The sequence below is a fragment of the Diceros bicornis genome, chromosome 18 (assembly GCF_020826845.1).
Source record: "Diceros bicornis minor isolate mBicDic1 chromosome 18, mDicBic1.mat.cur, whole genome shotgun sequence".
In the NCBI taxonomy this organism is placed as follows: Eukaryota; Metazoa; Chordata; class Mammalia; order Perissodactyla; family Rhinocerotidae; genus Diceros; species Diceros bicornis.
Genome location: NC_080757.1, coordinates 61965061 through 61981024, shown reverse-complemented (window position 1 = coordinate 61981024; position 15964 = coordinate 61965061). Strand labels below are relative to the sequence as shown.

The 15964-nt window shown below is 44.9% G+C and overlaps 1 protein-coding gene across 3 annotated transcripts in view; it reads right to left on the bottom strand.

Moving 5' to 3' along the window:
- The window catches only part of FOXK2 (forkhead box K2), an 84693-nt gene that overhangs the window by 17086 nt on the left and 51643 nt on the right, over positions 1-15964 (bottom strand). For all 3 annotated transcript variants that reach the window (XR_009222773.1, XM_058561970.1, XM_058561969.1), the window contains exons 3-8: positions 14568-14715; positions 11715-11861; positions 6135-6328; positions 5132-5307; positions 3766-4062; positions 3341-3550 (exon numbers count right to left, since the gene is read on the bottom strand). Coding sequence is in view for 2 of the 3 variants with exons in the window: in XM_058561970.1 (XP_058417953.1) it covers positions 3341-3550; positions 3766-4062; positions 5132-5307; positions 6135-6328; positions 11715-11861; positions 14568-14715 (1172 nt within the window). In the remaining variant the exon portion in view is untranslated. The remainder of the gene's footprint in view (positions 1-3340; positions 3551-3765; positions 4063-5131; positions 5308-6134; positions 6329-11714; positions 11862-14567; positions 14716-15964) is intronic.

The following is a 15964-nucleotide window of genomic DNA, read 5'->3' as shown; positions in this document are numbered from 1 at the left end:
AACAGGCACTGCTTTCCCTTCTCAAGAGTGACTTTCAAGGGTAAAGGAGGTCACTGTTAGGTTGTGCAGCATCCCAGTGCCACCTGACAGTTTCCAGGAAAACTACGTCCAGAGCCTCCACTTACCACATAATCTTTCTTAAAGCTCACCTGCCACCTCCTCCCCTTTCTCAATAGCCTCTCTCACCTACTCAGCTGGGTACTGCCTTTGAGGGATGGCATGTGGAACACAAGAACAGCTGCAAATACTGGTGATGTGACCCTGACTTATCACTGACTGGATAATAAATCTTTTTCCAAGGCAACTGATTTCTTTTTTTTTTTTTTTTTTTAATTTTTATTTATTTATTTTTTTCCCCAAAGCCCCAGTAGATAGTTGTATGTCATAGTTGCACAGCCTTCTAGTTGCTGTATGTGGGACACGGCCTCAGCATGGCCGGAGAAGCGGTGCGTCAGTGCGCGCCCGGGATCCGAACATGGGCCGCCAGCAGCGGAGCGCGCACACTTAACCGCTAAGCCACAGGGCCGGCCCCCAAGCCAACTGATTTCTAAGTAAAAGACTGCAACCAAAATGAAGGAAAAACAATAAAATTTCTCACTAACAGATAATTTAAAATTGTTTTTGCTGAAACATTTCTTCCAGCCTCCCTTCCACATGGGAACAAGGGCTGAGGGCTGACCCAGCACTGCCTACAGCAGTGATCTCAATGGTAACAAACAGTTGTGTGGTTTTCTTTATAGCCCTGAAATATTGAGAAATGCATCTTTAATACAATTTTAATTTTTGATTTTATAAGAGTTATATTTTTGGTTTTGTTCAATTCTGTAGTAATAACAATTGATAAATCAATCCTTATAGTCACAATTAAATCTTTAATATTTCAGGGCCGGCCCTGTGGCTTAGCGGTTAAGTGCAAGCACTCCGCTGCTGGCGGCCCAGGTTCGGATCCCGGGCGCGCACTGACGCACCGCTTCTCCGGCCATGCTGAGGCCGTGTCCCACATACAGCAACTAGAAGGATGTGCAGCTATGACATACAACTATCTACTGGGGCTTTGGGGGGATAAATAAAATTATTTAAAAAAAAAATCTTTAATATTTCAATATTTTGTTGTTGCAGAAAAAAACATGCTCAATAAGACATTCAAGCATAAAGTATATGGCATTAGTACAAGACTGCGGGGTGGGGGTGTGTGAGACTGAACTACAAGGGCGGGAGAGCCTGTCTGTCTGTGTGTTTATATACACGGGTGAGAGCAGGCATCAAATCAGGGCAGTATTCAGAGCCAGTAACACATTTAAAAGAACAATGTAATTTTTTTTTTAATTTTAAAACACCAATATTTTTAGTAGTGGAAAATTTTATCCCTTGCTTATTAAATTTATGATGAAAAACTTTAGATACCAACTTAAATATGTGCAAGGCATATACAGTTTTTCAAACTCCTTCCAACAGACAGGTGGAGATAAAAGGCCCCTGACCTGCACCAGCGGTTCTCAGACTACCTGGAATGTGTTAGAAATGTACACTCTTGGGCCCCAGGCCAGACCTGCTCAGTCAGGGACTCTGGGAGGGGGCCCTCGAGTGATTCTGGCACATGACGTCTGGGAATCACTGGCCCACACCACGGCTTAAGACTAGGAAGAACGACACCGACCAGAAATGGACTGTCCATCTCTCAGTGCCACCTGCTTCCAGCCATGCACAGCAAGACCAGCCACGACAAAGTTATTCAGAGAGAAAAGCAGAACAACGCGCACTACTCGTACTTACTTTGGAGACACAGGGCTTGAGGAAGAAAGCATTTTATTTTATTTATTTATTTATTTATTTTTTTGTGACGAAGATCAGCCCTGAGCTAACATCTGCCAACCCTCCCCTTTTTGCTGAGGAAGACTGGCCCTGGGCCAACATCCATGCCCATCTTCCTCTACTTTATATGGGACGCCTCCACAGCATGGCTTGCCAAGCAGTGCATTGGTGTGTACCCAGGATCCGAACCGGTGAACCCCCGGCTGCCACAGCGGAGCGCGCGCACTTAACTGCTTGTGCCACTGGGCCGGCCCCCAAGAAAGCATTTTAAATGGGCAACTGATTGCAAATTTCTCAATTTATGCACAGTTTGGCGTGTGTTAGCCATAAATTAAAAACAAAAAACTCTTAGGTGGAACTGTTTGGTGGTTACCAGGGTCAAGGGGTTGTGGGGTGGGCACAAGGCATGAAGGGAGGCATTTAGATGGTGACTGACAAACAATAATATACAACTAAAATTTCACAATGCTATAAACTATTAAGACATCAATGAAAAAACAAAAAAAGAAATGGGCTTAAAAAAACAAACAAACAACAACTCTCAGGTGGTTAGTCTTTCCTAAAAGAAGATCCAAATCTTGTTCTTCCATTCAATTTGGGGAGTAGCAGGGTAGGAACCTGAGTCACATGAGGTAAATGTAGGTCTCGCAGACCTTTGTTCCTTAAACAGCTCAGTAAGGATTTGGGGATCAACACAAGTTTTCTGTTCTCCACCCTCTTTCAAAGAAACAATCTATTGGCACAGAGAGCTGCTTGTGGCCAGTAGCTTCTGATTTCACTGCTTGAGGCCCTGCAGGGGCCTGGGATCGGGCCAGTGCAGCCTTATGATGGCCCGCATGTGCGGACAACAGCACTCCACATGCCTAGGTGAGGGGCCTCAGCTAATATGACTGGATGCCAGTCCCAAGGACCCACAGGCCCGAGATGACACAGCCAGCCAGGACTCCTACTCATGCTGCTCCACAGGGCTGGGCAGAGGAGGTTCTCTGTCTGCTCATCTAAACGCCAAGCTCCCTCAATCTGTTCTGTCTTCTCTACTCATCTACGTCAGAACACTTGTGGAGAGCTACGTGCACGGGGCTCCAAAGGGCTTTCAGAGCAAAGAGCACGGAAGAGCAGTTTTCTCTCCTTCGACCATCAGACACTCTCAAGCACACCACCACTCCCAGGGGACATTTCAGAAGTTAGGTTCCACCATCCAAACCTCAGGTTGCTTCTAGGCCACACCCAGGTATCTAAAAAAGGCAGGAATATTTTTATCTCTCTAGATATTTAGAAATGCTTATCTCTTTTCAGATGGCTCCTCTAGTGGGAACCCCATGAGAGCCAATTCCCACAACCACTTCCTGGGTATCTTATAGTATTACTAGGTTTCCTACAGTTGAGAAATACAAACATTCCCTCAGACAAAAAATTAAAATTGTAACAGTCGGAATCAAAACATTGAACACTACCCTTCATAAAAAGGGGAGCAAAGGATCTTGGCTCTCAGTACGAGTGCCCAGTTACCCATGAGGACACTGCTTACCACTGTTCACCTGGCCGTGGATGGCGGCGGGGATGGGCACCACGTGAGTCCCGTTCTGCGTTACAGTTTTTATGGGTAGCTGGTGCTGACCTAGAGGCGCCTGCTGCACTATGGTGACCGTCTGGACAGGGGTGGTCTGTGACGTCTGAATGATCCGGCTAGCAGCGCCTAGCGTGGCATGGCTAATCGCAGGAATAGGTTCTACTTTCACTGAAATTAAAAGAAAAGTCACAAAGAAGAAATGACACCAACTAATATTATTGGAAAGCTTACAGAAATCTCACCACTTTAAAATAATCAGGTGGCTAGCAGACCCGCTCTACAACCACACTAAGCAACTGGTTAGGGAGGGGTTGGGATGAACAAATCTGCTGGGTTTCTAAGAACTTGAAAAGCCACCGGAAGCACCTGCTTCTGCTGCTCACCTTTTACTTCTCTGTGATCTCCATTCTCTTGCGGCTCTGCCTTAGGAGGGGCCAGCACAGCAGCCTGAGTGACCACGGCCTGCCCGGCAACAGTGTATGTGCTTGCCGGGGCCAGTCCAGCCACACTGGTGACAGACACCGCTGGGATCTGGTGGACGACGTGAACTGTCTGCACGACGGGCTGCTGGGAGGTCGAGGTGGTCACGGGGGTGGCAACAGTGTAGGTGACGGGCTTGATCGTTGGCGGCAGCTGCCGTTGCACAGCGATTAAAACGGGCTGACTAGACAGAGGTGAGCCTGCCGAGGACGACGGGAGCAGGGATGAGGCTTCAAGTCCCACGTTCCTCCAACCAGAGCTTCTCTGAACCAACTAGCTACAATCACTCAGCAACCACTCACACAGACTAATTTAACAAAGTAGAACGCAGCCCTCTGTCACCTTGTAATGGTAAAGTCACTCATTATAAGAAAAAAAGCAGTATTTTAATGCGGCTATTTAAGTTGTATATCTAAAGGCTAAAAACACAATCTCTACTCTATCAGATTTCTTACAACACCTCTTCCCACAGTTCTTTCCTCATGAAAAAGAAAATGACAATAAAGGATATGAGAAGCAGCTGACCACTGAGGCCCAAACAAGGGGGCTACACTCCCCCGGAATCAAAGTCTTCATCTTACAATGGGTGCAAGAGAACTGGAAAGTTCAGAGACAGAGTTGGGCCACTATAACATCTGCCAACCAACCTCTGCGCTTTTTGGTTTGGGCTTAGAGTAAGGAAAAGACACACCAATGACAGGAGCTACAAATGGGGCAGGGCCGAGGGGGTGGCCAGCATGGCCAGGAATTCCAATATATCAAAACGCACATTTTGCCAACCAACTAGGAACCATAACAGAATTAGTTTGGATACATTTCCACACTGCGTATTTTTAAAATAAATTCCCCAGGGCACACATTTTTACTATGCAATGCGACTGTATAAGTAAACCGTGAAATGCTCATCTATTCATTAAATGGACATTTTTTGCTGCCAATCAATGTCTAGTTTTATATAATTTATCTAATCTCTTCTTGAGGGGAAACTTTTTCATGGAATTTTGAATGACAAAGCGATTAACTGAAAAACAGGTTAACTCTAAATTATTTCAGGCATCTACATAATGTCACATAAAAGAATGTTCACTGATTTTTTTAAAACACTCACAATGCTATTAGTTTTTAAGAGACACTCAGGTACTGTGCAGAAAGTATCAGGTACAAGGTACAAAGGAACAAGGCCTCTTGCTATTTCTTCTCTGATGAGCCTGGCTCAGGCGCCCGTCTGACCCACCCCTATCCCACACGCCTGCCCTCTGCACATCTCACCTGGTGCACTCTGGGCAAACCGTGCCTCCTGGATGACGGCGAGTTTGGGCTGTGAGGCCCCAGGCTCAGGCTCCAGGGGGGCCGGTGAACCTTCCCTTGACAGGCTCTCGGGGGTTTGGGCACCACTGGAGTGAGCAGACAGCACTCCAGCGTGATTGGGAGAAGCTGGGGCACTTCTGTGTTACCAAAAAGAAGACAGTGGATTTATACAGGTAAAGTACTCATAAAGCTGTTTTGTTGTTTTAATAAATCTGTTTTGCAAAAAGGGCTGTAATTTGTTTTCTGCCAACCAACCACAGTTCCATAAGTCTTACTTTCTCAACGAATGCCTGTGACCTGAGACGGACACGCAGCGAGACTCACTCGGCTGTGACAGAGGCACCGTGTGCTGGGGCACTGCTGCTCCACGCCCAGCGCAGGCTACAGAGCCAAGGAGCTGGACTGGCTGCCCACTCTAAGGAGCTCCTGTCCATAGGCAGGCAGCAGGAACTGGCGGTGTGCGAGCCAGTGGGGCTTAAGACTTATGTTACGGTCATTTCTTTTTTTGTTTAAAAACCATATCTACTAATGAAGCTAAAAACGTGTAATTTTAAAATCAGGCAATTAACACTGTATAAACCAATCTTGAATTTAAGCAGCTAAAAGTTAGCTTTAAAGAACTTTTCAAATGTGAGGGGAAAAGAAAAGACACTCTTCATCAATGTGGCATCATTACATTGCCGACTCATCCTATTAACAATATGCAATGAGTTCACTGAAGCAACAACTGCTGCACGGGAATGGAGTTTAAGTAAAACTTTAAAAACAATCTGATTTGTTTTGGACCACTAGAAACAAAAATAATGGGTAGCATCCAACATTGTTTTCAAATCCCCATCCCAACATTTAATCATAATGCATTTGGGCAGTTCCTTCATTTTCACAAGGAAAATTCACCAATATACATCGAAGGCAAATTTACTGACCATTAAGTGAGGTCTTTTTGTTTGTCTTTTTTCCTTACCTAGAGGAGAGCGGTCCCAGAGGGGTTCTAAAGCAAGGCACGCCCCTAGGCCGTCTTTTCCTAAAAGCCTGCTCTATTAATTTGCTTTCAGAGGCAGGATCTATCCTCCAGAATGAGCCTTTGCCTGGTTCTTCCTGGGAACGTGGTACTTTGATGAAATAACGATTCAGAGAGAGATTGTGGCGAATTGAATTCTATGAAACATAAAAAAATACGTAGAATTCATATATTTCTTTGCTGAGAAATAAAAATGTGTCCCAGTTTTAGTGCCCTGCAAAGCAGAAACCTAGGTGTTGGGCTCCTGCAGAGGGCAGAGAGGTTTAAAAGCAGCACTGCGCTGGAAGGAAGTGGCACTCTCCCCTAGGCGAGGGAGGAGCTTGGGCTGCGACCCCTCCACTGGAGGGAGCCAGAGGCTGCCACGTGGCTTCTATGGAGAAAAGGACACAAGGACAGGGGCTCTGTGCATAGCATGGGAGGTGGTACCGGAAGGCCAGGAAGGGAACCGGGGAAGGGGAGGGGTGAGAAATCCACACCACACGGAAAGAGGCTATTTCCAAAGGGAAAAATGTCAACTTCCATTGTTTTTCCAAGTAGGAAACCAAAGACTATTACTGATCATTTGACCCCTCCCCTGTTTGGAGATGAACAGAGTCGAGATAAGCCAATCCTTTAAATTACTTTTTTGAGCACAGAATTAGCTTATAGAAACTCTCATAGCCATTTAAATGATTTAATCCAGTATCAAGTTTTTGGCTAACCAACAGAGGAGAAAAATGAGCCAAAGGTTGAGAAGTATTACTGACACTATCTTCTAGTAATAGAACACTTTGCAAAGTACTTCTATAAACGTGTCTTATTTGATCCTCACGATAATCTCAAGGCACGTAGAGAAAATTTCTCTCTCAACTCCCAGTCCATTTTATTACAAAAAGCTCGGCTCAGTTTACAGACGATTTGAGGAAAGCTCCCCACTGCAACCTGAATAACTGATGGCAGCAAACCTGATCCTGAGATCTCCAAGAGGTCAGGAAAAGCTAGATAAAAGTCATGTGTTCAGATCATTTCATGCATTTATATTAATGTTTAAATTTAAAATTCATAAATTAAACTATTAAATTTAAAATTCATAAATTAAACTATTAAAGTTTCAAAATGGTAATAACTCAAAGGTAAAATTTTGGGCTATCCAAAAATCATTTCTAAATTCCCCAATTAACCTTCTAATAGAACTGCTAGCCACAGCCTGAAATGCTGAATTGCCAGAGGCGGCTCTGAATCAAACCATGTCAAATACTACTTGACACCCAATCCAAGTGCCTGTTCAAGGACCACACTAGTCACAGGCCACAATTAGCACCGCTGACACCTGTGGACATCAGTTATTTCACTGGCAACATGAAGGGGCTGGCTAGCTTGTGTCTGCGATTTGTGAAATTGTTTATAAATAAGCGTATTATAGAAGATTTAGAATATTTTAATAACCACAGATACTTGCTATAATGTTTCATCATAGAGTTTAGCTGATAACCAATACCGTTCTATCAATTCCTCCAGGAAATCGAGTTTGCCTGTTAGTGGTGCCCCGTCCAAGACAGAGAATCCTTCTCCAACTGCACTCAGGCCTTTTTAAGTTTGGAGTAGAAGGCAGATTCCAAGACTGGGGACTGAGAAAAAGCAAAGGCAGATGATGACACTACAGAATACTCTCACCGTGAACAAGGCCATCCTTACGACGGCATGTGAGGGTCAAGAGTTCCTCTGACTGTACTGTGTGGGAACCTGGCTACTCAGCAGGAGCTCAGGAGTGACCGCCAAGCCGCAGTGTAGGACAACATCTGCAGAGGGAGGTAAGGAGTCCCCAAGCAAAGACTGAGGTAGATTAGGTTAATGTGCATGTTAGGAGGAAAAAGGAAAGTCAGCACAGTGGGAATCTGGAGGCAGTAAGTGCTATTTCAGGCGATGGGGCACTAGGATTTCTACCAACTGATAAAGGACAGGAGCAGGGTCAGCAATGTCGCTTTTCCATTACCCCTCACACTACTGACAAACTGTAAAGTGCTTAGATCAGGGAGTTGCTATTTTCTGTTCTGAAAACATAACAGAACCCAGTCTGCACCATCACACTTGGGTCTAACTTCTTCTCCACTCTAGCGACAATCCCATGGGCAATTAGGCCCAATTTATAAATGGTCACCTGTGATTTTTCCAGCCAACAAGACTCTAGAAAATATGAGGAAGTAATAAGAGACAGTTAATGTAGACACAAACAGAATAAAGTAACTATACTGCTAAGGTAATTTAAGGCCTTTGTAATTTGATCAAACCAAGCTACATACATTAAACTCACACTGATTCAGATTCCAATGATTCAAAAATTATTATTAAGTATTCAGAGAAAAGACAGGTTATTATTCTTTAAAACTAAATACAAAGAAAAGGATCTGCAATACTGAGCACTTTCTCTTTCCCCAAAACCCCCCCAATTGTGGCTGCGTTCCAGAACCCACCCTTCCTGAGCACCAGCCCCTCCCCTCTCCTGTCCCCGACAACTGCAGCTTGGTCCCCTCAGCTGACAAAGGCACAAAGCTGGTCAAGCGTGCTTGTTCTGTCCTGCCCTTCCTGCCCTCTCTGTTAATCCCACTCAGCACTGAGCACTCTATAGTGTATATTTTGCAGAGTAAGGACCTGTAAAGAAATTTATGAGAAGGAAACACATTGAGTACCTTCCAGAAGGAGAGTCCAGGATGAGTGCAGAGCACTCCCTCTATTTTAATAAACCAGCTCTGGTCCTTTCCAAGGCCGAGAGCCCCAGAATTCCCAAACTTTTCACAGTCACAACAAATACCTCACTTTGGGCTGGGTAAAATTATAATTATAAATCATAAGAAAACATTTTAGCATAAATATACAACCAAAGGAAAGAAATATGCCATCTTTCCAGATAGGGCTACTCAAACCCTCTTGTTTTATCCTAGAACTTCCTCTGGATTAATGAAAAAGCTTTGCCATGGGGAGACAACGTGAAACACCAGAAGTCAGTCTGAAGGGCAGCTGTGGACTTTCAAGAGTGCTCAGAACAGGCGTGGTGGGAAGGGTCAACACGCATCCTCTTAGAAACTGACGCAGAGCTCTGGTTCAAGCACCCTGGGTCCCCTGCTCTGAGAAGCACTGCCAGGCCACTGCCAACTCCCCCACCCCACAGGGAGGGCAGGATGCAGTCTGGAAATCCACATTTTAAAAATGGGCTGTTTTGGTTGAGAGGGTTTTTTTTCCTCAAAAGAAAAAGGATCTGGCTCTTTTACAAAACAAGGTTGCAAAATGGAAAGACTTTTGTTTTAAGCCAGGAGAGAGGAAGCCGGCATAAGGTCTTAACACACAGAAACTTCAAATGCAGTCACTTTGGGTAGCTCAGAGCATCTCATGACAGAAAAACAGCACATGCAGGTCAGTACTGGGGACAGCTAAGGACCGCTGAGGACAGAAAGAAATTGAGAGTGCATGTCCATAAATTAAAGGGAAGGCTGGAGCAGGAAATCCCTTTCCCACTAAAACAGCTGGAGGCAGGTGTGAAATGTCCCAGGAGCAGCCTTACATGAGGCAAGAGGTGCAGAGTCACGCTTACGGACCTTGATCTAGACAGAAATGAAGATGTTTCAATAAAAACAAGTGTTAATGACAGTTCAGCAGAGAGGCGTGCCTGCCTTGCAGTTACATCTGTAACTCTCTGCCAAGTGGGCTGTGAAGTCGATTCCAGGAGCCAGCAGCAATCAGTGCACGCGGGTCATGTCTGAGTGCCATGCCTCTCTGTGACCGTGGCCCCTGCTGACCTGACTAACCCCCCAGGAGACAAGGCCAGGTGGAGGTGGCCCCTGAGGGCTGGCCTTCAGGCTTCAGCCTTTAGCTTTCTTCAGCAAGAAAACCTTGTGATTTTCGGAAGCAGTTCTCACATAAATGGATGTTAGGAAACACAAGAAATATGACCGGAAGGGAAACAGGTCATTGAAAGCCTGCCAGCCTTTCCAGAAACATAAACCCCCAGAATGCCCAGCGAACCGGCATTTCAAATCATCAGAATTCTGCACATAGTAAGCTGCACTTAATTCTACTGCACTCCTTGACAGAACACTCTTGAGACCTCACCTGTCTGTACACGGGGAGCTGTAGTCCACGTGCAGTCACCAGACGTGGACACAGATTATCATCCGTGCTGCTTCTTTTGTTTTATATTTCCTTTGAAGCACAACTTCACTGTTATAGATTAAAATATGGTAAATACTACTAGGATTTATTGTGCAATGTGTTAAGAGACCTGCCAGGTAGCTGGATATGAAAGTATTCTCCAAATCCAGCATTTTCCTCACTGCCAACTAAATGCCGCCTTGCTGTGAACAGGGAGGCAGGCAGGGCAGGGTGCTCACGCTCCAGGCCAGCAGGGGAGGCTGGGTCTTATTTTGTACCTTCCACAACTAAAGACTCTTATGTGACTAAAGACTCCTCACAAAGGAAATATTCAGGATTTGGTTGGTAGACTATTTTTATTACAACATGTTTCTACATCTGCAGGTAGAAGAAAAAGTTTATCCTGCATGAAACCGAAAACGGTTACCCCTCACCCCTACCCACATCACTTGGTAATGATTATAGTTCAACAGAAACATTTTTCATTTTATTCACTAAGCCTCAAAGGAATTCTGTAGCCATTCCTGGTTACTTAATGAATTCAGAAGTTATAAATGTACATTTCTTCTCTTTTATTATGCTTTTAATATTTTATATTTCAAACTTACCCTTTCCCATATTGTCTGAATTAGTGAGGCTCTACTGTACATCCAGTAAATGGCCACACATAACACAGATACACAGAACAAGAAAAAACTACACATTGTAAAGGCTCCAAAATTAAACTAAAGGAAAAGGTTAAACAATGGAAACATTATGCACTGATTTCAAAGTGTCCTCTGAGGAGGCCCGGGTTCCCCAGACACCCTAAGAATGGGCTGAAGTACAGGTGGACAAGCAGGTAGGCTCCCCAGTTTAAACCAGGCAGCGTTGCATTCATCTCTTTTATATGCTGGCCAACTGGAGAAGATGTCTTTCGAAGAAAGGGCTCCCCAGTAAAACAGTTTGAAAACCAACTCTGTGCCAACTTCAAAAAGCTATGTACGTCAGTAGATGTAGATAAGGAAGACAGAAGAATGCCAAAGTAAGAGATGGGCTTGGTTTTTGACTCTCCTTCATTTTAGATGTATGAAATGAACAGCAGTGGCCAAAAAGAAACATCTGAAACAAGCCATGCCTTTCCCATCCATGGAGACCATGAGAGTAAAAAAATGCAGGTTGATATTTTCTTCTAGAACCACTATTCCTTCTGCTCTGCACTAAGGAAGTCAGAGTGAGCATAGCAACAGCGGGCCTCTAACACTTCTTCTCTTAGCAAAAAAACATCTCACTCATCTCATCCTACCTTCTTAACTTGAGCCCAAGTTAAATAAAACAGCAGCTTATTTTTCTCTCAGTTGTCAAGTGGAATCTACAAGACATGTAACAGAAATACTTAATAACAAACAGAAATGGATTTACCTGCCAGCCCTTGTCCGCAGTCCTGTAGTATGGATAATTTTTAGTGATGTGCGTATAAATTCCATTTAGGGTGAGTTGTTTATCAGGAGCCATCGTAATTGCTTGTACGATTAATTGTGCATAGGAATAAGGTGGCTTTGAATCATCCTGTATTTAAATTAAAAAAAAAAAAAAGAATATTGAAGTTACCAAAATTTTGACTAAATTTACTAAAATTCAGGATGCTTAGTGTTTTTAAGTGTTCCTGTGATAATGCTTTGTTTTCCTGAAGTAATATAATTTGATTGCAGAGCATTTGGAAAATCTGGAGGAAGAAAATGGAAAAAACGTACAGCAGCATAAAAAAGAATATTAAAACCACACAAGGAGAAAGTCCAATGGCAAAACTGAAAAAAGCAAGAAAAAGAGAAAAGTTGTTTGACCTCAGTAGGGTCCAGGGCAACGCTCATTAAATCACAGCCAGAGGCCTGTCCCACAGTAAAGTGAAGAGTTGGGCAAGGCCAGCAAAGATGAGGGGCAGAGTGAGCTGGCGCTCCCTCCCAGGCCCTGGTGGGATCCTCGTGTGTACAAGGAGATGGTGCAAGAGTACCCTGCACCGCAGGGCAAAATGACGACCACTCAGAACCACTGAATGTCCATCAACAGAGGAGCTCCTTACAGAAGGAAACCCCAAGCAGAGGGGAGCACCATAAGCCAGACGTAGGGTTACTACACTGGGGCCTGAGGCCCTAAGTTAGGCGGGTACTGTTTTAGTGTGCAGAGCTGCTGTGCACCTAGTACCCCTGGTCACAGCACACTCCAGGCCACCAGTGGCTCCTTCCATTGTGATGACTCAGATCCCCACACACACGTGCACAAGCCCACTGGTGCACCCCTGGTTGTGAACTGGGAAATACACGTATCAACACAGATGAACAGCAAAATGCAACGTCAAATGCAAACAGTAAATTGCAAAGAATACATTTAAGATGATACTCTTTATGTGAGGTTTAAAAATGAACAATTTAGACACTGTTTAGGGATAAATACAAATGGAGTAAAACAATAGACAGGCAGAGGGACTGACGGACGGATGGGGAAGGAAGGCAGATGTGCCAAGGAAAGGAACGTGGGCTTCAACTGCACAGGCCACGCTTAGTCCCGACAGCCTGCGATGGGCACATGCTCTGTACAGAAAGACCGAATCACCTATGATCCCAGCACCCCAATTTTAAATAGCTAATATTCCCCAAGCACTTAGGTCAGGCTCTGCCATGTCTGCCCCCACGAGTGGGCACACTCTGAGTTACAGGAAAGGGCCAGGTGGTGCAGCCAAGCTGGAGTCCGTGCCAGGCGCAGAGCACAAAGCCTTCCTCATTGGGCTTATGCTGTTTGGTGTGTTTCCTTGGTATCTTTTTTCTATACATTTCTAAAAACCTTTTTTTTATTGAAAACTATAACACAGAAAGGAAAGCCCATAATACATCTGTATCAGAAGAAAAATTTTTGTAAAGTAAACATCAGTACAACCAACACTAGGTCGAGAGAACAGCCCTCATCCCAGAAGCTTCTATATGCCCACCTGGCCACAGCCTCTACCTCCCAGAGAGGCCACCATTATTCCTGACATTTTACAATAATCAGAATCCTGCTGTGATTTATTAAGTTTTACCATCTAATAATGCATTCTAAAACAATACAATTGAGTTTTGCCTGATTTTAAACAGGCAAACGGACAAAAATGGACTCCTACAGCAGATGCCCCTTTGTGCCTGTGCCCCTTGCCCAGCACCCTCTGTGCAAGGCTCCCAGCTGCTGTAGGCAGATGGTGCATGGCTATGGCTTATTCATTCTCATGGCTGTACTGTGTTCTACTGCGTGAATATATCACATTTTATAAATATGTAATTAAAGCAATACCATGTATGTTTTTTTTTCCTTTGGTGAGGAAGATTGGCTCTGAGCTAACATCTGGTGCCAATGCTCCTCTTTTTGCTTGAGGAAGATTGTCCCTGAGCTAACATCTGTGCCAATCTTCCTCTGTTTTGTATGTGGATTGTTGCCACAGCGTGGCTTGATGAGCGGTGTGTAGGTCTGCCCCTGGGATCCGAACCTGTGAACCCCAGGCCGCCAAAGCAGAAAGTGGAGCATGTGATCTTAACTACTACCACTGGGCTGGCATAGTTTTATTCTCTTTTTTCACTTAGCATTACATCAAGAGCATTTCCATATCAGTAAATATGTTGCATAATATTCCCTTACTTAATCATTCTTTCCTTATGGGGCACTTAGGCTGCTTTCAATTTTCTGTTTTATAAACTTTTGTTGAGACTTTTGTCCATTTCTTTTAGACAAAGTCCTAGAAGGGGAATTACTGGGTCAAACAATAAAAGTATGCAGGGTCACAGTGCGGACCATCAACAATTACTGTCCCCAAAGGGCAGTGATGTACCCCCCAAAGTGCGTACATGTGAATATATGTGCACATGTGTTCAAACACCTGTACAGGCACAACCTTCAGCATTTGGGAGAGCAGGACTAAACCCCAGGAACAGTTTCCTGGGACACAATGCAGGTCATCCCGTGAGGACCAAGAGGTTCTCGTGTCCTTCACTGTCTGCTCTGCTCTCAGTACTTGGGCCCATGGCTGCCACTGGGGAGACCCCAGTGCTAAATGACTGAAAGGATGCATTCGTAAGACCCCAACACCAAGAACATCCTCAACAGTGACCCCACAACCAGCCCTCATCTGCTCAGATGTACACTTCTCAAAAGGCCCTGGTGCAGATGTTACTACACATGCAGGCAATGAAATGAGGACAGCTGGCTACATGATGGCCCGTGGGTTCTGTTTCAAGGCTATAAAACATTTACCTTTGGGCTGTCTCCACCTGAAGCTTCCTTTTCATTTTCTGGCTGTGAGCTGTCGGCCATTAAATTGAGGTCAGACGGTATCACACGGCCCATTTTGTATCCCGAAGACCCCGCTCCCCTGGGGCTGGATGGGCATGAGTTTGCAGCACTGTGGACGAGGAAACGTTGTTCCTATCAGTCTATTATAAGACTATTATGTACATCACACTGTGCTTCAATAACTGTCTCTGATTTCAGGGAAAACAAATTTAAAAAGTAAAGAGAATATCAGCATTTCCTATGGAAAAATGCACTCATTAATTCTCTGTGAAATTTAAGAACACTTCAAGAAACATGTGGAAATCAGGTATTTGTTTCCAGGTGTGTCATCTCATGTAATCATAAAACAAACTCTCAAAGGAGGTAGTGGCTCACTTGTTTCACCAGTGAGGAAACTGAGGCTCAGGATGGTTCTAGAACTTACCAAGGGCACAGAGCACACACCCCACTTGTCCCCTCCCCAATGGGGAGCTGAGGACAGGCTATGATGAAGGATGAGGCCTCCAGCTACACCAGAAATGTCAGGGAGAGTGTGGAGAGAGGGGGAGGGCAGCCAGGCCGAGAACAGGTCATGTGGAAAAGGGATGAGGCCACGGACACAGACATTCATGCAGGCTGTGAATGGCACCAGGAACAGATGCGTCAGATCAGTTAGGTAGAAAACAGAAACAGGAACGCATTTTTAAACACGCGCTTTTTTTTTTCACAAGGTAGGGCTGGGGCACTAGGAATGTTCTTTTTTTTGGTGAGGCGATCAGCCCTGTGCTAACATCTGCCAATCCTCCTCTTTTTTTTTTTTTTGCTGAAGAAGACTAGCCCTGGGCTAACATCTGTGCCCATCTTCCTCCACTTTATATGGGACACCGCCACAGCATGGCTTGCCAAGAGGTGTGTCAGTGCGCGCCCGGGATCCGAACCGGCGAACCCTGGGCTGCCGCAGCAGAGCGCGTGCACTTAACCGCTTGTGGCACGGGGCCGGCCCCAGGAATGCTCTGATTCTTGATCTCTGTGCTGATTACAGGCCACGTTCGTTTGCCATAACTCGCCGAGTTGTATATTTAGTTTATGCCCCCTTTTCTCAACAGTGCAGGCATATCTCGCTTTATTGTGCTTGGCAGATAGAACAACAACAACAAAAAACTGCAGTTTTTTGTGAGGAAGACTGGCTTTAAGCTAACATCCATTGCCAATCCTCCTCTTTTTGCTGAGGAAGATTAGCTCTGAGTCTGTGCCCATCTTCCTCTATTTTGTATGTGGGATGCCTCCACAGCATGGCTTGGTAAGCTGTGCATAGGTCCGCACCCGGGATCCGAACCTGTGAACCCCAGGCCGCTGAAGCAGAGTGCGCGAACTTAACT